General features: G+C 45.1%; 1 protein-coding gene across 3 annotated transcripts in view; it reads left to right on the forward strand.

Annotated features, from left to right (window-relative positions):
- nrp2a (neuropilin 2a) overlaps positions 1-6,485 on the forward strand; it is a 57,825-nt gene extending 51,340 nt beyond the window's left edge. For 2 of the 3 annotated variants that reach the window (XM_069520614.1, XM_069520613.1), the window contains exons 17-18: positions 3,870-3,932; positions 4,234-6,485. In XM_069520614.1, the coding sequence (XP_069376715.1) occupies positions 3,870-3,932; positions 4,234-4,538 (368 nt within the window). In that variant the 3' untranslated portion in view covers positions 4,539-6,485. Of the gene's footprint in view, positions 1-1,105; positions 1,528-3,869; positions 3,933-4,233 lie in introns of those variants that run through there. The other variant, XM_069520615.1, reaches the window with a different exon arrangement.
- Positions 6,486-14,177: the final 7,692 nt, after the last annotated feature.

Here is a 14,177-nt window from a genome sequence, read left to right on the forward strand (position 1 = left end):
AGCAATCGGAGGGGGATGTGCCGCGGCGAGCTCGGGTGTCTCTCCCCAACTCGGCTCCATCTAATGAGTGTGTGCAGTGTGAAGTAGCAGGAGCACGCACCATTTCCCTCTGTAATTATGTGACACGGTCCAAAAATCAGGATGTACTCAGCTCTACCTCACTTTCCCTAGTTCAACGTGACACTCTCATTCTCACAAGTTTGGATGGTACATGTGGGCTCCATATCTTTTTTTTTTCTTTGAGTTTTTCACTGTCTTCAGGGGTTCGTTTTTTTGCATAGCAGACTTGGATAATTGAGTAGGGGTTTCTTGGAAGATGGTTAGTCGGTTTTTACCAAGAATTTGAGAAGGGGGTTCAAGCCAGGGGCAGCAGCGTACAGGATCTGTGCAGATCCAAGGAGACAGCGCTTGGCTTGAGGAAGAGAGGACTGGCCGGGAGGCTGACGCATGAGAGAAAAGGAAAACAAAAATTTAAAAAACCCGGGAACAGGATAAATTATGTACTCAAAACAAATCTGGCAACTCAAGCCAGCTAAATAACAAATCCAAATCCAATATCGGCTCCGAGAGAGCTCTGGAACATTGGATTCCCATGTGGTGTCTGACTGATTCTTGCATGGTTCTGAGGCTTTATCAAGGGGGCTGTTTGTGACTTCCTGTGCCAGTTCGGAACAGGAAGAGGAAGCTCCCTAATTCAATGTGTGTGGGTGCTTTTATAACTAATTATTTTGGCTTTCGTTTCACACCAAATCATTTCATTGGAGCTGTGAAAATAAACATGAATTGCATTGCATTGCATTTGATCGGATCAACCATTGGACTGATTTCAAACCAAATCTCTTGATGATCTTGGTGTGAAAACTTGTCCTCCAACTGCAAAACAAGCTACATGAGAGGAATGGATGCATTTTAGATTTTCATTTGGCCTTGGAGATTTATTTCATTTTTGCAACTGGCATGCTTGAGCATGCTCATATGAGGTGCACGCCTGCTGTTCGTATGATGAAGACATAGGGATAGAAATGAGAGAATTAAATGTAGAACATAAACAAAGTGCCACTCCTCTCTTTTCCCGCTGGCCAATTATTCTGTATCTCTCCACCAGGGGGAGGCGTTCCTGTGCCTCCCTTGCCCATCCACTGGTATTACATTATGGCCGCCGGGGGCGCCCTCCTTCTCCTGGCTGTGGCCATCTTGGTCAGAGCCCTCTGTTGCTGCCGACAACACCTGGCCACCAAGAAGAGCCAGCTGTCAGTGGCCTATCACAGCTCCTCGCAGTGTTTCCAGTATTCTAACTGGTCGTCCAGTATGGCCACCCCAGGGGTGGAGCCAGTCCTGACAGTGAGACTGGACAGCCGGGACCGACACCGCACCCTCTGCTGAAGAGACGCACTTATGGCTGCGGTCGCGTTCGGCAGCGGAGGACGGCAACTTGTGATGTCAGTGGCAGTGTGTGTTGTGATGCCGCAAGATTGACCTGACGGACCCGTCTCTCCTGTAGTTTACAGTTGCCAGGGTGACGACGACACAGACGTCGTCCTAAACTGCCAAGTGAAACATTTTGCAAAGAAACACTGTGCTCTCCCTCCCTCTCTCTCTCCCTCTTTCTCTCTCTCTCTCTCTCTCCGTCTCTAATGGACGTAGCTTTAGTTGCTGTTTTCCTCTTTTGCTCCATGAAGGAGTTTGCTGTTGACTTTTCACACTATGCTGCTCCCGATGAGAGGACTGAAGTAAGTTATTTATCTGAACAGCTTGTTTCGGACCATTGAGTGCCGTCTGGCTCCTCATAGCCCCAGTGGTCCTCCTGGAATGACCCCAGTGTGGATGTACACACACACAGACATGTGTGGACTGGGAAGAGGGGAGGGGGGTCGAGCCGGTTCCGCTGTGAGAGCCAGCCGGAGCTGCCAAACCTCGGGCTGAAACAAGACCCCAGAGACGCGAGGGAGCTCTGCAGTGCTGTGAGAGGAGACAGGGAGAAAACTGTTAAGAGGCGTTCATTGTGCTCGTGGTGGAGATGATCTGGCAAGCTCCAGAAAATAAAGCTCCTGGTATCTCTGTAATAACAACACGAGATGGCTGTGATACGAGTTGTACCAGTTGTGAGGCTGTTGTAACCGAACAAAAAATCCTTCCATTGTCCTTTTCAACAGCATGTGCACATTTAAAAACAAAGGAATGCAAATCCATCATACTTAAAGTCCTGCATCACAAATGGAGATAACCAGCTCGTTTGATTGAGCGTCTCGTCTCCTCCTGATAAAGGCATCAGTCAGTGATGGATGCAGCCGTCTTCAGTGTTTAGCGTTTCATCTTGATTCTCTGGCGTAATAAAAGCACGTTGTTCCACTCCCCATTTCTGCTCCATACCACCCACTCCCATTGTTCCCCATGTAAGCTGCCCAGATGAAAGCCGAGCTGAGCCATGTTGTGTTTTCAGTGTGAATATGTGCTTGTTGTTTTTTTTGGTTGGGGGGGTTGTAAATAGAGACAGCTGTCTGCCATCACCATTTCTTCCTTGATTTATACTCCTACAAATCCCACAATGCTGCTGCACCAGCTGGAAGCCATAAGCGCAGTGTTTTTTGCCCTATACGTGCACCCTTGAGAGGGATCCAAGACGTGATGGAAACCAGAGCTGCAGCTATTGACGCTTCCTCCTTTAGTGCCATAAAGAAAAACATAGAATAAGACATAGCTAATGAACTCTTTAAAAAACATATCTGGGATCTAAAAGAAAACGAGAGATTGTTGAGGAGGGGGTGAGATTTTGAAATTGAGCTCTTAACTCTGCGGCTTAACGGGGCGTGCTCTCCTGATCTGTCACACCAGCAGAAATCCATCACCTCCGAGTCCACGGCTCAGCAGAATGCGACTCAATTTAGAAGCTGCACTTTTCTCTCCAGAGTAAAAAATGAAGGAAGGGTTTTTTTGGCACGCTCTCGCTGCGTGCTTTTAAATCAACTCGGGGAGGGTGGGGGGGTTTAGACACCCTATTTCGTCCATCTCGACACCGTTGGCGCTCCAAGCCGCTAATAGTTGTAATTAGTTAATGGACGGATAACATTTATGAAGGCTGCAGTAAGCACTTTTATCTCCCATCTACCACACCTCCGCCGGCCAATCCGCTGCCAACTTGCTGTTGCCTTGGAAACAGTACTAACAACGCCATTGGCCATCAAAGACCTCCAAATCCAGACGTGTGCCTTGCCAAGCAGTTACTCCCACTCCTGAAAGCTCGCCAGGGGCACACACACACACAAATACACACACAGGAAAAGTGAGAATAAAACTCATCTAAAGTATAAGTACACTCAACTAAAGTGCTGCAGTCATCGCTACTTGCAGTTTTTTTTCCACTCTTGCACACATTTAAATTTTCAATCCACGCCACTTTGGCCATTTCATGAATTTCACCCAACGGAAAGTGAGACTGTTGCGACGAGCGCTACTTAAATGTCGTTATTAGTTTTTTTCGTTTTTTCCTTGATCATCTTATCCACCACTCTTAAACTTGACCGTGACAGTGTCGATGATTTTAACGGTGATAACGATGTTGATTATTTGACGATGTTTGCATCCTTATTCACGTGGAATGAACAGTCTTATACCATCAGTATGTTATGTGATGACTGTGTTAAACAGGAATGTATCATAATGATCTTTTTCTCTATTAATAAAGTCATATTTTTCTATTATTCACAGACTTGTGTGTGTATGTATATGTAGGTAAAAATTAAGACGATATAAAAAAGGTTATTATTTTGAAAAGGATATGAATTTCTACTATCTTTTCTTGTAACAAGTACATACATGTAGGATTTTGCTTGATGCTTACAATCCGTGTCACCTGTGCTTCTCCCTGACAGTACGGAAACCCAATGAATTTGGGGACGGGCGACTTTCCAGCGCCAGAGACCCTCTAGGGGGAGGTAAGCACCTTTTTGTCTGTTTTTAATCAACTGTAAATAAAGCTGGACGACATGACATAGTTCATATAGTTCATATATATATATATATATTTAGGATGGAAGGAGTAAGTGAAGACGCATTGTCCATCTTTGTATATAGTCAAAGTCATGACCTCTTTTTGGATATCAGTTTCTCCCATTTCTCTGTTTCCGTTTATTTTTTATTGTATTTGCAAGTTTTATTTATTGCCAAAAAATCTTGACAAATTCAAACTCATCAAATTAAATTAATGGTTTCCTTGTCTTCCCCTTCCTGTCATAGGTTTGCAGTTCACCGAGTGGAACACAGCATCCCCGTCATCCGAGCCTCCCGTCACCCGTGTCTCAGAGAAGGACAACTCGTGGCTCTACACCCTGGACCCCATCCTGGTCACCATCATCGTCATGAGCTCCCTGGGCGTCCTGCTCGGGGCGGTGTGCGCCGGCCTCCTGCTGTACTGCACCTGCTCCTACAGCGGCCTGTCGTCGCGCTCCTCCACCACCCTGGAGAACTACAACTTCGAACTGTACGACGGCCTCAAGCACAAGGTCAAACTGAACCAACAGCGCTGCTGCACCGAGGCGTGAGGGGAGGAGACCCGAGGAGAGACGGAACTAGAGGGAGCCGCTGCTATTTGTGGAAACCTCTCGCTGTTTTTCTTCATTTCCTCCAGTTTCACTTTAGCCTCAGTTTACTTCCTTGATGGTGCAGATCCCCCTGGACACACAGACAACGAGACGGCCACTTTATCGGAAAACGTGACTCCATTCGGTGTAGCTTTTTGCAGCGAGAGAGCCAACAAAAGACTGGGGTTACCCTGTTCCATTGCAGGGGTGTTAAGCCTCAAAAAACAAATATCTACACATATCAACTACAGTTTCCTGCTCCACCAAAAGAGAACTGTTTATAAATGCATCATAGATTTGTAAGAGGTCTAGTTTTGAGACTGGACACTGTAAGCTACACATACTGTGTCCGAACACGTCGTGTTGGAAAGGTGGTAGGTTAGGAACGTGCTTAGAAAGCGTCTGTTTTGCTCACATGTGAACACAGTGGCCTAGAACTTAGCTCCTTTGTGTGGCACGTTGACTTTTTCTTCTTTTTTTTTTTCGTTCCGTCATAGACTCTGCTACCTATCAGCCTCAGTTATCCTCTTAGTTCCAGACGTCTCTCTCTTTCTGTTTTAATGTTTTCCTTCTGGCTGATTGCCAGTCCGCCATTGAAGATAAGTAGAAAAAAAAAAAAACGAAGAAAACGTATGTGTGCATAGAGGTGCGGGCTGGGATTTTAACGCATTCTTTCAAAGGCAGAGTGACGTTATTGTTAGATTTAGTTGTTGCTGGTTCCTGTCAAAGAGAAGGTCATGTTTACATTGTGGTTAATCGTGAAAAGGTCAAGGAGCTTTGGTCGGTGCAACCTATGGATTGCTGCTATATAAAAAAAGAGGGATTGAGAAAGACGATGATTGACAGCGCACTAAAAAAAATCCCCTGCCCCTCTCCTCCTCCTCGCTATCTCACAGGGGTAATGTTCTCTCTCGCTTTGGCAAGGACCAAAATATGGGATTGAAAACAAATGCACAGCCAGAAAACGGCTTTGTCTATCCACTGACTGACCGAGGGAGTGAGCGCGTGAGGGATTGAGTGAGTGAGTGTGGCCCGGACACACAACAATCCTTAAAAAGCAAACTGTTTGTGGAAAGAAAGGATCTCTGAGGCAACACCGAGACATGAGGAGGATCTATCTGTCGTTTTTCTTTTGGGACCTCGAAAGCCATGATTTAAAGGACCTACCCCCCGCCCCCCTCTCACCCCTGACACATTCACACACATCACACACACACACACCCCCACAGACATTTTTTTGAGTTTGGGTTTCTGAGCAAATGGGAAAGCGTCTGGTCTAGCACTTGGTGTGAATGGACTCGTAAGCCATGAGAAGGAGAGGGCGAGAGACCCTCTCATGCACACGCACACACACACACACATTACTCAACTTGTATGTACAGATGTATATACAGAAATACACACACACCCTCTCTCTCAGAAACTCTGGACACATACACACTCTGAGAGACGCTACAAATGAAGGGAATGATGGCTGCTGCTGAGAGGTTTATATTTGACACCATGAAGAACATTGGTTTTAACATGTCATCCCATTTACCCTCTCACACACACACACACACACACACACACACACACACACACACACACACAAGCCGTCCCTCTCCTCTGAGGCCCGCATCTCTGGACCCCACTGACTCTCTTAAAAGTGCCTTGGAGCCTCGGGGGGGTCCAGCTTGCCTTGTCGGAGCCAGTATCGGACACAGGAATTTGGCAGTGACAGTCGCAGTGCCCCCCCCTCAGCCTGGGAGGACCAAACAAAGTGTAAAAGGACAGGACGCCACCCCCTTTCGCACTGCTCGGACTGCTGTTGTTGTTGTTTTAAAAAGAGGTCTTTGTACAGAAAAGCTCTTTTTATGATTGTTATTATAATTATTGTTGATTATTTAATAAAGGATTTATACCATACTGTTTATGTTTTCTTCTGTCTGTCTGTCTCTAAGTTAGCAGAAGCTTACTGTGCTGCATTAGTATGTGTGTATAAAACCAACTTTTGACTGATGTAGTAATTTCTCCGCATCGCTCACTTTCCTGTGTTACTTGTGGACACACACTTAAAACTTCCTGTCCAATTCTCTGCAAACTCCATGAGACTTGGAGCCAAACTTTCACTTTTAATTGCTTAAAGAATACACATAGGAAATCTCACACACACAAAAACTCATGCTCCCTCTCTCTGTCTGTCTCTCTCCCTCACACACACACACACATACACACACACATATACACATATACATAATGCTGTGTTGTCAGCCGGCTACACATGGCCTCTAATCTCCCCATGATGTCCCATTAGTCCAGACCTCTGGTGGCCCTCATTTAGGAGCTCCTACATCAAAGCTTTGAAGTGCCCGGCGTCTTAGCCACACACACACACACACACACACACAGGCTCATACAGTACACATGCAATTACTGTGCTTCGCCTTTATACAGCTTGCTGAGTTTCCCACAAATGGTTCCATTTATCCACATAAGCTTTCATCACCTTAATGCAAACCCTGTTAGCGAGTACAGCCCATGTTTTCCCTGGTTGGCACCTGTGACAAGACAAGAAGTCCAGTTTTTGTCCATGGGGGGGGGTCTGATGTAAACTGTTACTGTCATAACTTGGGATCAGCAAAGTCAATATTGCATTTCTTTGCTTCCTCGAAGTGTGTTTGAAGACTGTCATGGTCGCATATTAATCATAGCAGTGTTTAACACAAGTTTGAGTTGGTACCAAATGGAGCCTACTGCTCAGGTACCCCATTACGAGCCATTCAAAGCATAACGACACGTGTTGTCACCGCACAGTGGAGATGGCGGCGGCTGTTAGCGCGCTCCGGTCCACGGCGCAGCGAGCCAATTACTGTCTCTGCAAAAACACAGACTATCCCCCAGTCCGCTGGAGGAGCGCAATGCCATCTGCTCGCGGGTTTGATTGATCCCAACAGAACGGGCACGACCACATCACACGAATGAACGCCGACAGGAAATTACCAAAGGAGCCAGATTGTCATTGTTCCATACCACCTTTTGTTTTCACAACCAGATTATTCTTAATTTTCTTTCCCCCCCTGTGAGTGTGTGTGTTACCCAAATGTTGTTTTTCTAGTTTTTTTATCAGTCTGTAACGGCACACTACAGGGGCCCTTTCCTTTAGCCGTCAGATCAGAGAGTTCTCCTGCCTCTGAAGCCGGGCGGCCTTCAAAGAAAAAGCCCTGGCGCCCTGAAAGTCGATAGGCCAGATTGCAGAGGGAACCCATTTGAGGGTCGCGCGACAGGAAGTGGCTGAAACACACAGCTAATTAATCTGGGGATTATGTAATCAAGATGGAGGAGGGAACAAACGGGCAGCACAGTTGTCATCACGGTAAGGGAGCAAAGTTTGTTTGCTTTTTGAACTTAATCGCTTAGTATTTCTTTGAGCTCTCGAGGAGAGGCCTGGTTTGACCCGTGAAAGAAATCTTGTGACTTTCTCACTTACCAGGTTTCAAAAGTCAGAAATCCTTCATTAGAATTTAAAAAAAAGAAGTTTTCTCCTCCTCTCTCCTTCTTCTGTGACAGTCTGAAGAAGAGAACCACCTGGAGACTAAATTGTGCTGCTTCGAAAGTGTGTTACACGCTGCAGGAGCATCGCAAATATACATGCACATGCAGAGACTGACGGCACGCTTACTTTTTTAGACATGTCTCATACAGGCAGACACGACGCCGCCACCACCACCACTACCACCAAACATCCATATCCCAGTGGTCTTCCTGGGAAGGGGGCCCAGATAATCTTGTTTGGCCTGCCAGCGGTTCAAAGCACCTATATGGGTCAGAGTGTGTGTGTGTGTGTGTGGAGGATGGAAAGGGTCTCTGTGGCAACTTGCTTGCCAATGACGGCCGACCCAACAACAACAAATGCCGAAGTCTTGCATAAACACCAGGCGGACCATCACTTTCCTTCCTCCGTGACATTATCGTCTCTCCTCCACCAGAGGATACGGCCTCTGAAATCAAATCCTTGCAGGAAGTGATTGGAATGAGAAAAACTCGATTCAGAAACTAGGCTGGCTTTCTTTGCATTGTGAGGTGGCACAGAGGAAATGAACTTGATTTTTTTTTTTTTTTCTGATGGTCTGGCTTTGGCTTTAGCTTTTGCTTTTGCAGTAGCAGCGTCTGGGCACCAAGTAATGGGTCTGATTTCACCAGAAGCATCTCAGCTCTGATATTTCCTCCTGTCGACAGATCCAGGGCCATTATGGCACATGGAAGCACGAAAAGACTTCTCCCCCCGTAAAAGAGCTTTTGTTGTGGACACGCAACATGACTAGTGGTCCTGTGTGGTGGGCCACCTGTTCGCTCCACTTGAGGCTGGTGTGTTTACACTCACCGTTGCCCTATATAGCCCAGGAACCTTGTTATCAGGCATGGCGGGAGGCCTCCTGCACCAGGTCCTTACCATCTGTCTGGAGCGTGTGCAGCAGAGTTTAAAGAAGGTGTTGCGGCTCAAGTGCTCGACATCAGAGACCAATGAAATAGTTCCTCAAGAAGAGAGTTTCTTTTGTTCTATCAGTTGTAGATTAACCCTCTGTTGCATCAATTATTACTTAAATGTCTTTTCATGACTTAAAAGTGCTGAAATAATGAAAACAAAAATAACATAAAATTAAGATTATTCAAAGGGGGGTATTTAAAATGTATTTTTCCTCCAGATATATACTTTTATTGAAACAAATCTAACATATTTTGAGTCAAATGCAGTATTCAATCTTTACTTATATTCTCTAATAGTTATTTGTAAGGTATGATAAAAATAATTCACAAAAACACTGTATTTACCGACTCTAAAGCATTTACATTATCTTCTAGGAAATTAATTATTGTTTTTTAAAACTGCCTTATATACTAAAAATGTGATTTCGGTGGGGTGCAGGAATTTCTTCTGTGAAAACTGTGACTTCCAGTGAAGTAATTTACAATCCAGATAATGTTACAGTCACAGAACATTACGGTTTTTCAGGATGAAGCTGTGATAATAGTGTTTGCTTTCATCATGAATCTCGTTTCAGGCCACGACGTTTCTCAGAAGGGGGGGTGAAATGAGTTCTTAAAGTGAACTCTGAAACCTGAGAGAAAGGACGGCTAAAAATGTATCTGTCAGTCACAAGTTGGAGTAAAGGAAAGCTGTAAGTGGAGCGATCGCGCCTGACAGGCTGTCAGGATTTGAGCGCTTCTCGGGCAAAACACCTTCTGTAATAATCTGCCGGATGCTGACAATTCTTAACTCCCAAACCTGTCAAACGATTCCGACCGAGCCGAGGTGCCGGGTGTGTTATTACTCAAACAGGCGTGCGGATAATAGGATGCAACACAAAAAGTTGTGTTTTCGTTTGAATCAATTAGCAGTGACAAAAACGGCGGGCTTTAAAGAAAGGCGGCAGAGACACGACAATAAACAGCTGCGCTCATCACGATTCACACCCCACCGCTGCTGTCATTAAAAGGAGAAGAAAGAGCAGAGAAGAAGAAAAGAGAAAATCATCTGAACGCCTGAGTCTGACGCGTGACGCTGCCGTCCCCAGTTTAGTTTGTGGAGTAATTGAAATGGCCTCCTCGTAACTTTCTCTTCAAATATGGGCTCTTTCATTATGTATCCCATTGAGGCGATAATCAAATTCAATTGCACTTTGAGACCCATCTGTTTCCAAATAACTGACGGCTCTACCCTTCAAAAAAAAGTCTCATCTGAATCAAATTAGCTCCACGAGTAGCGAGTGTTTACGAAGCGGCTTTGTAAGAACGCCCGCCACATTTCCTCTTTGATGAAGTTGGTGTGGGATGTTGGCAGAAACGCAAAAAAGGTAAAAAGAAAAAACGCGGTTTTATTTTTCTTTTCTCTTAAAAGGCTTTAAATTGCTGAAATACGTGTAAGAAAATGTAAGCCGACATATAAATACATATATATAAGATCCACTTCAATGAAAGATTTACCTTATGAGACCTTTTTGCATCTTTTATTTCATTTCTACACAATGCTGATTTCCTTCATGGCATAAAATTGCTCCTCAGTGACTGTGTTTTTCTTTATCGCTGTTTTCCTTTTGACTCTGTCTCCATGGTTTGATCATAAGCGGTGTAAGCTGTGAGGAGAAGGGATGTGGCAGAGGAAGATTATGTGCCAGTGAGGCCAGTGTGTGTGTATGTGTGTGAGACGCCTCAAGAGGGGAGCTCTCTGTGTTTGGTTAATGTGGGATGGAGCTCAGTGCTCTGTATATATCCTAAGTCCTCTGAGTGGGCTGCTGTCGATGGTATGGGTTATATTTTGTGCCTTGCAGGAGGAAAAAATACTTTGTGTGCATGTGTGTATGTGTGTGTGTGTGTATGTGTGTGACTGTAATGTGGTGACATCCTTCTCTCTGTGATCGCTTTCTAGCACAACGCTCTGAGTAACTGCACCCAGGAGAAAGCGGATTTGGCCTCATTCAGCTGTGCTGAGCTCCAGTTAAACATCATTCAAACCGCCAACTTAGCAATCCCTCCCTCTTTTCCTCTATCACACACACACACACACACACACACACACACACACACACACACACACACACACACATACAGAGGTGCATGTCAAATGAAGTCATGCAGGTAGATCCATGGGAAATGTGCAGAAGGTGTTTTTGATTCTCTGCACTCCTCTCATTTTTCTGCACAGTGTTGTTTTACACCTGAATTATGACATGGCTGAGGTGGATCTCACAGTTGCACTGGCTCCCACAAGTCTTAGCGCTCACAATCTGAAATATTCAAACCCATTTGGGGAGACAAAGAGAGAAAATGCAAAAACAATAGCTCTGAATATAGCCAAGCAGAGCAGGAAAAGGCCCAGACTTAATTTTCTTATCAGCCCCTCTCAAGCTACAGTTTGGGCCGTAGAGACACAACAGCATCAGGCCACTGGGGCACGAGCAGAGACAAGTAAACACGTCGTAGTAAGAATAAGCAAGCGACACAAAAGGCCTTCCTCCCATGACCGAGGCCACACACAAACGCGGCGCCGCAGTTTCCATATATACACAGAGGAGAGAGCGGCCAACAAATCTGCTGCCTGCAAATATCAAATCAATATCCTGTTTTTAGTTTTGCAAGTGTTTGGAGTCTGTCATCATGGGATTATTTGTAACACTAATAACCCTCGGAGGAGCGTGCAGCACCTGATCACACCTACAGCAGGAAAACAAGGAGGAGGAGGAGGATGGGTGGGTGGATGCAGGCGTTGGGGGTGTAAAATAACAACATGGAGGCTAGAATGTGGATCTGTGTGCTTGTTCCACGTTAGTTGTACATGCACCTGCACAGGTTGAACTCCCATGTGTCCTCCCATGCAGCCACCCTGCGTTTTTTTGGGGGTAGGTCGCCCGCCTCCTCCTGTTGTTAAGGCAACAGGATTGGCTGCAGGAACAGCATTAGCATGGGTGTAGCCCCAGAGAATGTGGTCAAACTAGACTATATCTCTCTCAGCAGTTTGCCAAGAACAGGAAGAGCTCTGGTATACTTGTTTCCGACTGGATTGCCACCTAGTTTTATACAGAAATGAAAATACAAAAGGTGTCGTAAATTATGCACATATAAATTCACTCCTGCTCTGCTTCTCACCTGTATTTTCCAGCCGTTTGTGGCCAAATTATGATTTCTTTGAACTCAATATTGAGTCAGAGAGAATCTGAGCCCACAGTCCCGTCCCCTGCCGAGATATGACCGGTGACACTGTCAAAAGTGTTCCCACTCATAGGTTTGAAATGTTATATCCTGTGTGTGCATGAACTGTGCAGTATAAACACTTGGAGAGGAGCTCGACACTGCAACTTGTTCCTCCTCATCAGCGAGAAGATGCTTCCAGTATTCCCACGATCCCCAAACCAAACAAATAAACCGCCCCCGCTTGACATCAGTGAGAGTCCTTGTCTCCAGATGCTCTGCCTCCCTCCTCCTCCATAACCACACTACAGCCTGGAGGAAGAACAACACCGCCAGCAGACATACAATCTGCACATGCACATATTGTACAACACACACACACAGACATGATGGATGGCCTTCCCCCTCTTGATAATGCACAAAAAGTATTTTCCTTCACTCTCCAGCCCAGAGGAAAGAGATGTGACACTCTTCTCCCTCTTCCCGTGTGTTTGTGTGTGTGTGTTGGTGTCTGTCCGTCTCCCTGAAAAGACAACATTGTCCTAAGGTCGTGATCAAGCTGGAGTTTATTCATTGAGCTTCTAAACCTGCTTGATGGCTTTTTGTCTCTATGCTGTTTGGGTGGTAACAGTATTGAACTACAGTTGCAGCTTTGAAATTAAGTGTTTAATCTTGTGCTTTTCTTTTCCTCTTTTTGTTCTTGTTGTTAATTCATTTTGGGGATGATTTGGTGCCTCATAAACCACTGAGCTGCTTAGAGAACATGTTTTTTAAGCAACGCTGCATTTTATTCCAGCCACCATCTTTTAAAAAAAAACCTGTTTGCTGTTCTCTTGTTTTGACATTATGGAGAAAGCTTCTGACAGATGGGGCAAAAATGAAATCCAGGCCTGGATATATTTTTGGAATTGGAAACGACGATTCTCCACCACGTCACTCACGTTCTGGCTTCCAGGCCCTCTGCATGTGGAGGCCTGTGGTGAGGCCACAGTTGAGCAGCAGTGGAGGGAGCAGCTCGGTGTTTGACAGCAGATCTTATCCTCCTCACAGCAGGAAAAGGTGTGAGAATCACTGTCGGCCGGCGGCCAGGGTTGGACAGTTCAAACTCAGAGGTACAACGTGGAGCTCAGGAGTCGGTCGTGTGGAAATTGTTTCGAAGTGGAAAACGTCTCTTGAGCTGGAGGTCATCGACCCTGTGTGCTGCGGAGCTGGTCGTCCGTTTAAAGGCTTTGGGTTACATTCATAAAGTGTCCAAAAATAAGAGCATCTCACTGAAACAGGTTGAAAACTTCATGAATGTTCTTCCGCTGGAGGCAACCATCAACAGATGTTTAAAACACAAACTTGGTGCACATTTCTTTCCCAGGAAATTGTGTATGGGTTATTTGGTTCTGGCAGATAAGCTGGTCTCTTCAAAAAGAGACATAAAGCTGTGGCATGACGTCAGAATCATTCCACACATGTCTGAATGTAACGCAGCATCCTGAAGCCATTTGGTTTCTATTCTGGACATGAGCAGAAAAGACAGTTTGGTAAACTCGAGCTGGATCATACAAAAAAAAAAGGTATAATATTGGCAGCAACAGTTGCCAAACACTTATCGTCACATTACAAGATACAGATGTGCATTTTTTTGGATTTGTATATATAATTCAATTACTATTGTGGTTTTATTACTGTGAAAACAAGTCTATAATCAACCATTATAATAATTTCTTTATATTGTTATTAGGGCTGTCAGTTTAGCACGTTAATTAGATTAATTAATTACACTGCAAATTAACGCGTTATTCAAATTATCGCAATTAATTATGAGTATCAAAGGTGGCTGTTCAATGCGCGAGCATTTTAAATTTGGCCCATTGAAGGACCCGTATGCTACTTGGCAGTGCCACGCCACTTCCTGTTTGCGGCGCTCGGCAAACAAACAACAAA

The sequence above is a fragment of the Paralichthys olivaceus genome, chromosome 24 (genome assembly GCF_024713975.1).
Source record: "Paralichthys olivaceus isolate ysfri-2021 chromosome 24, ASM2471397v2, whole genome shotgun sequence".
In the NCBI taxonomy this organism is placed as follows: Eukaryota; Metazoa; Chordata; class Actinopteri; order Pleuronectiformes; family Paralichthyidae; genus Paralichthys; species Paralichthys olivaceus.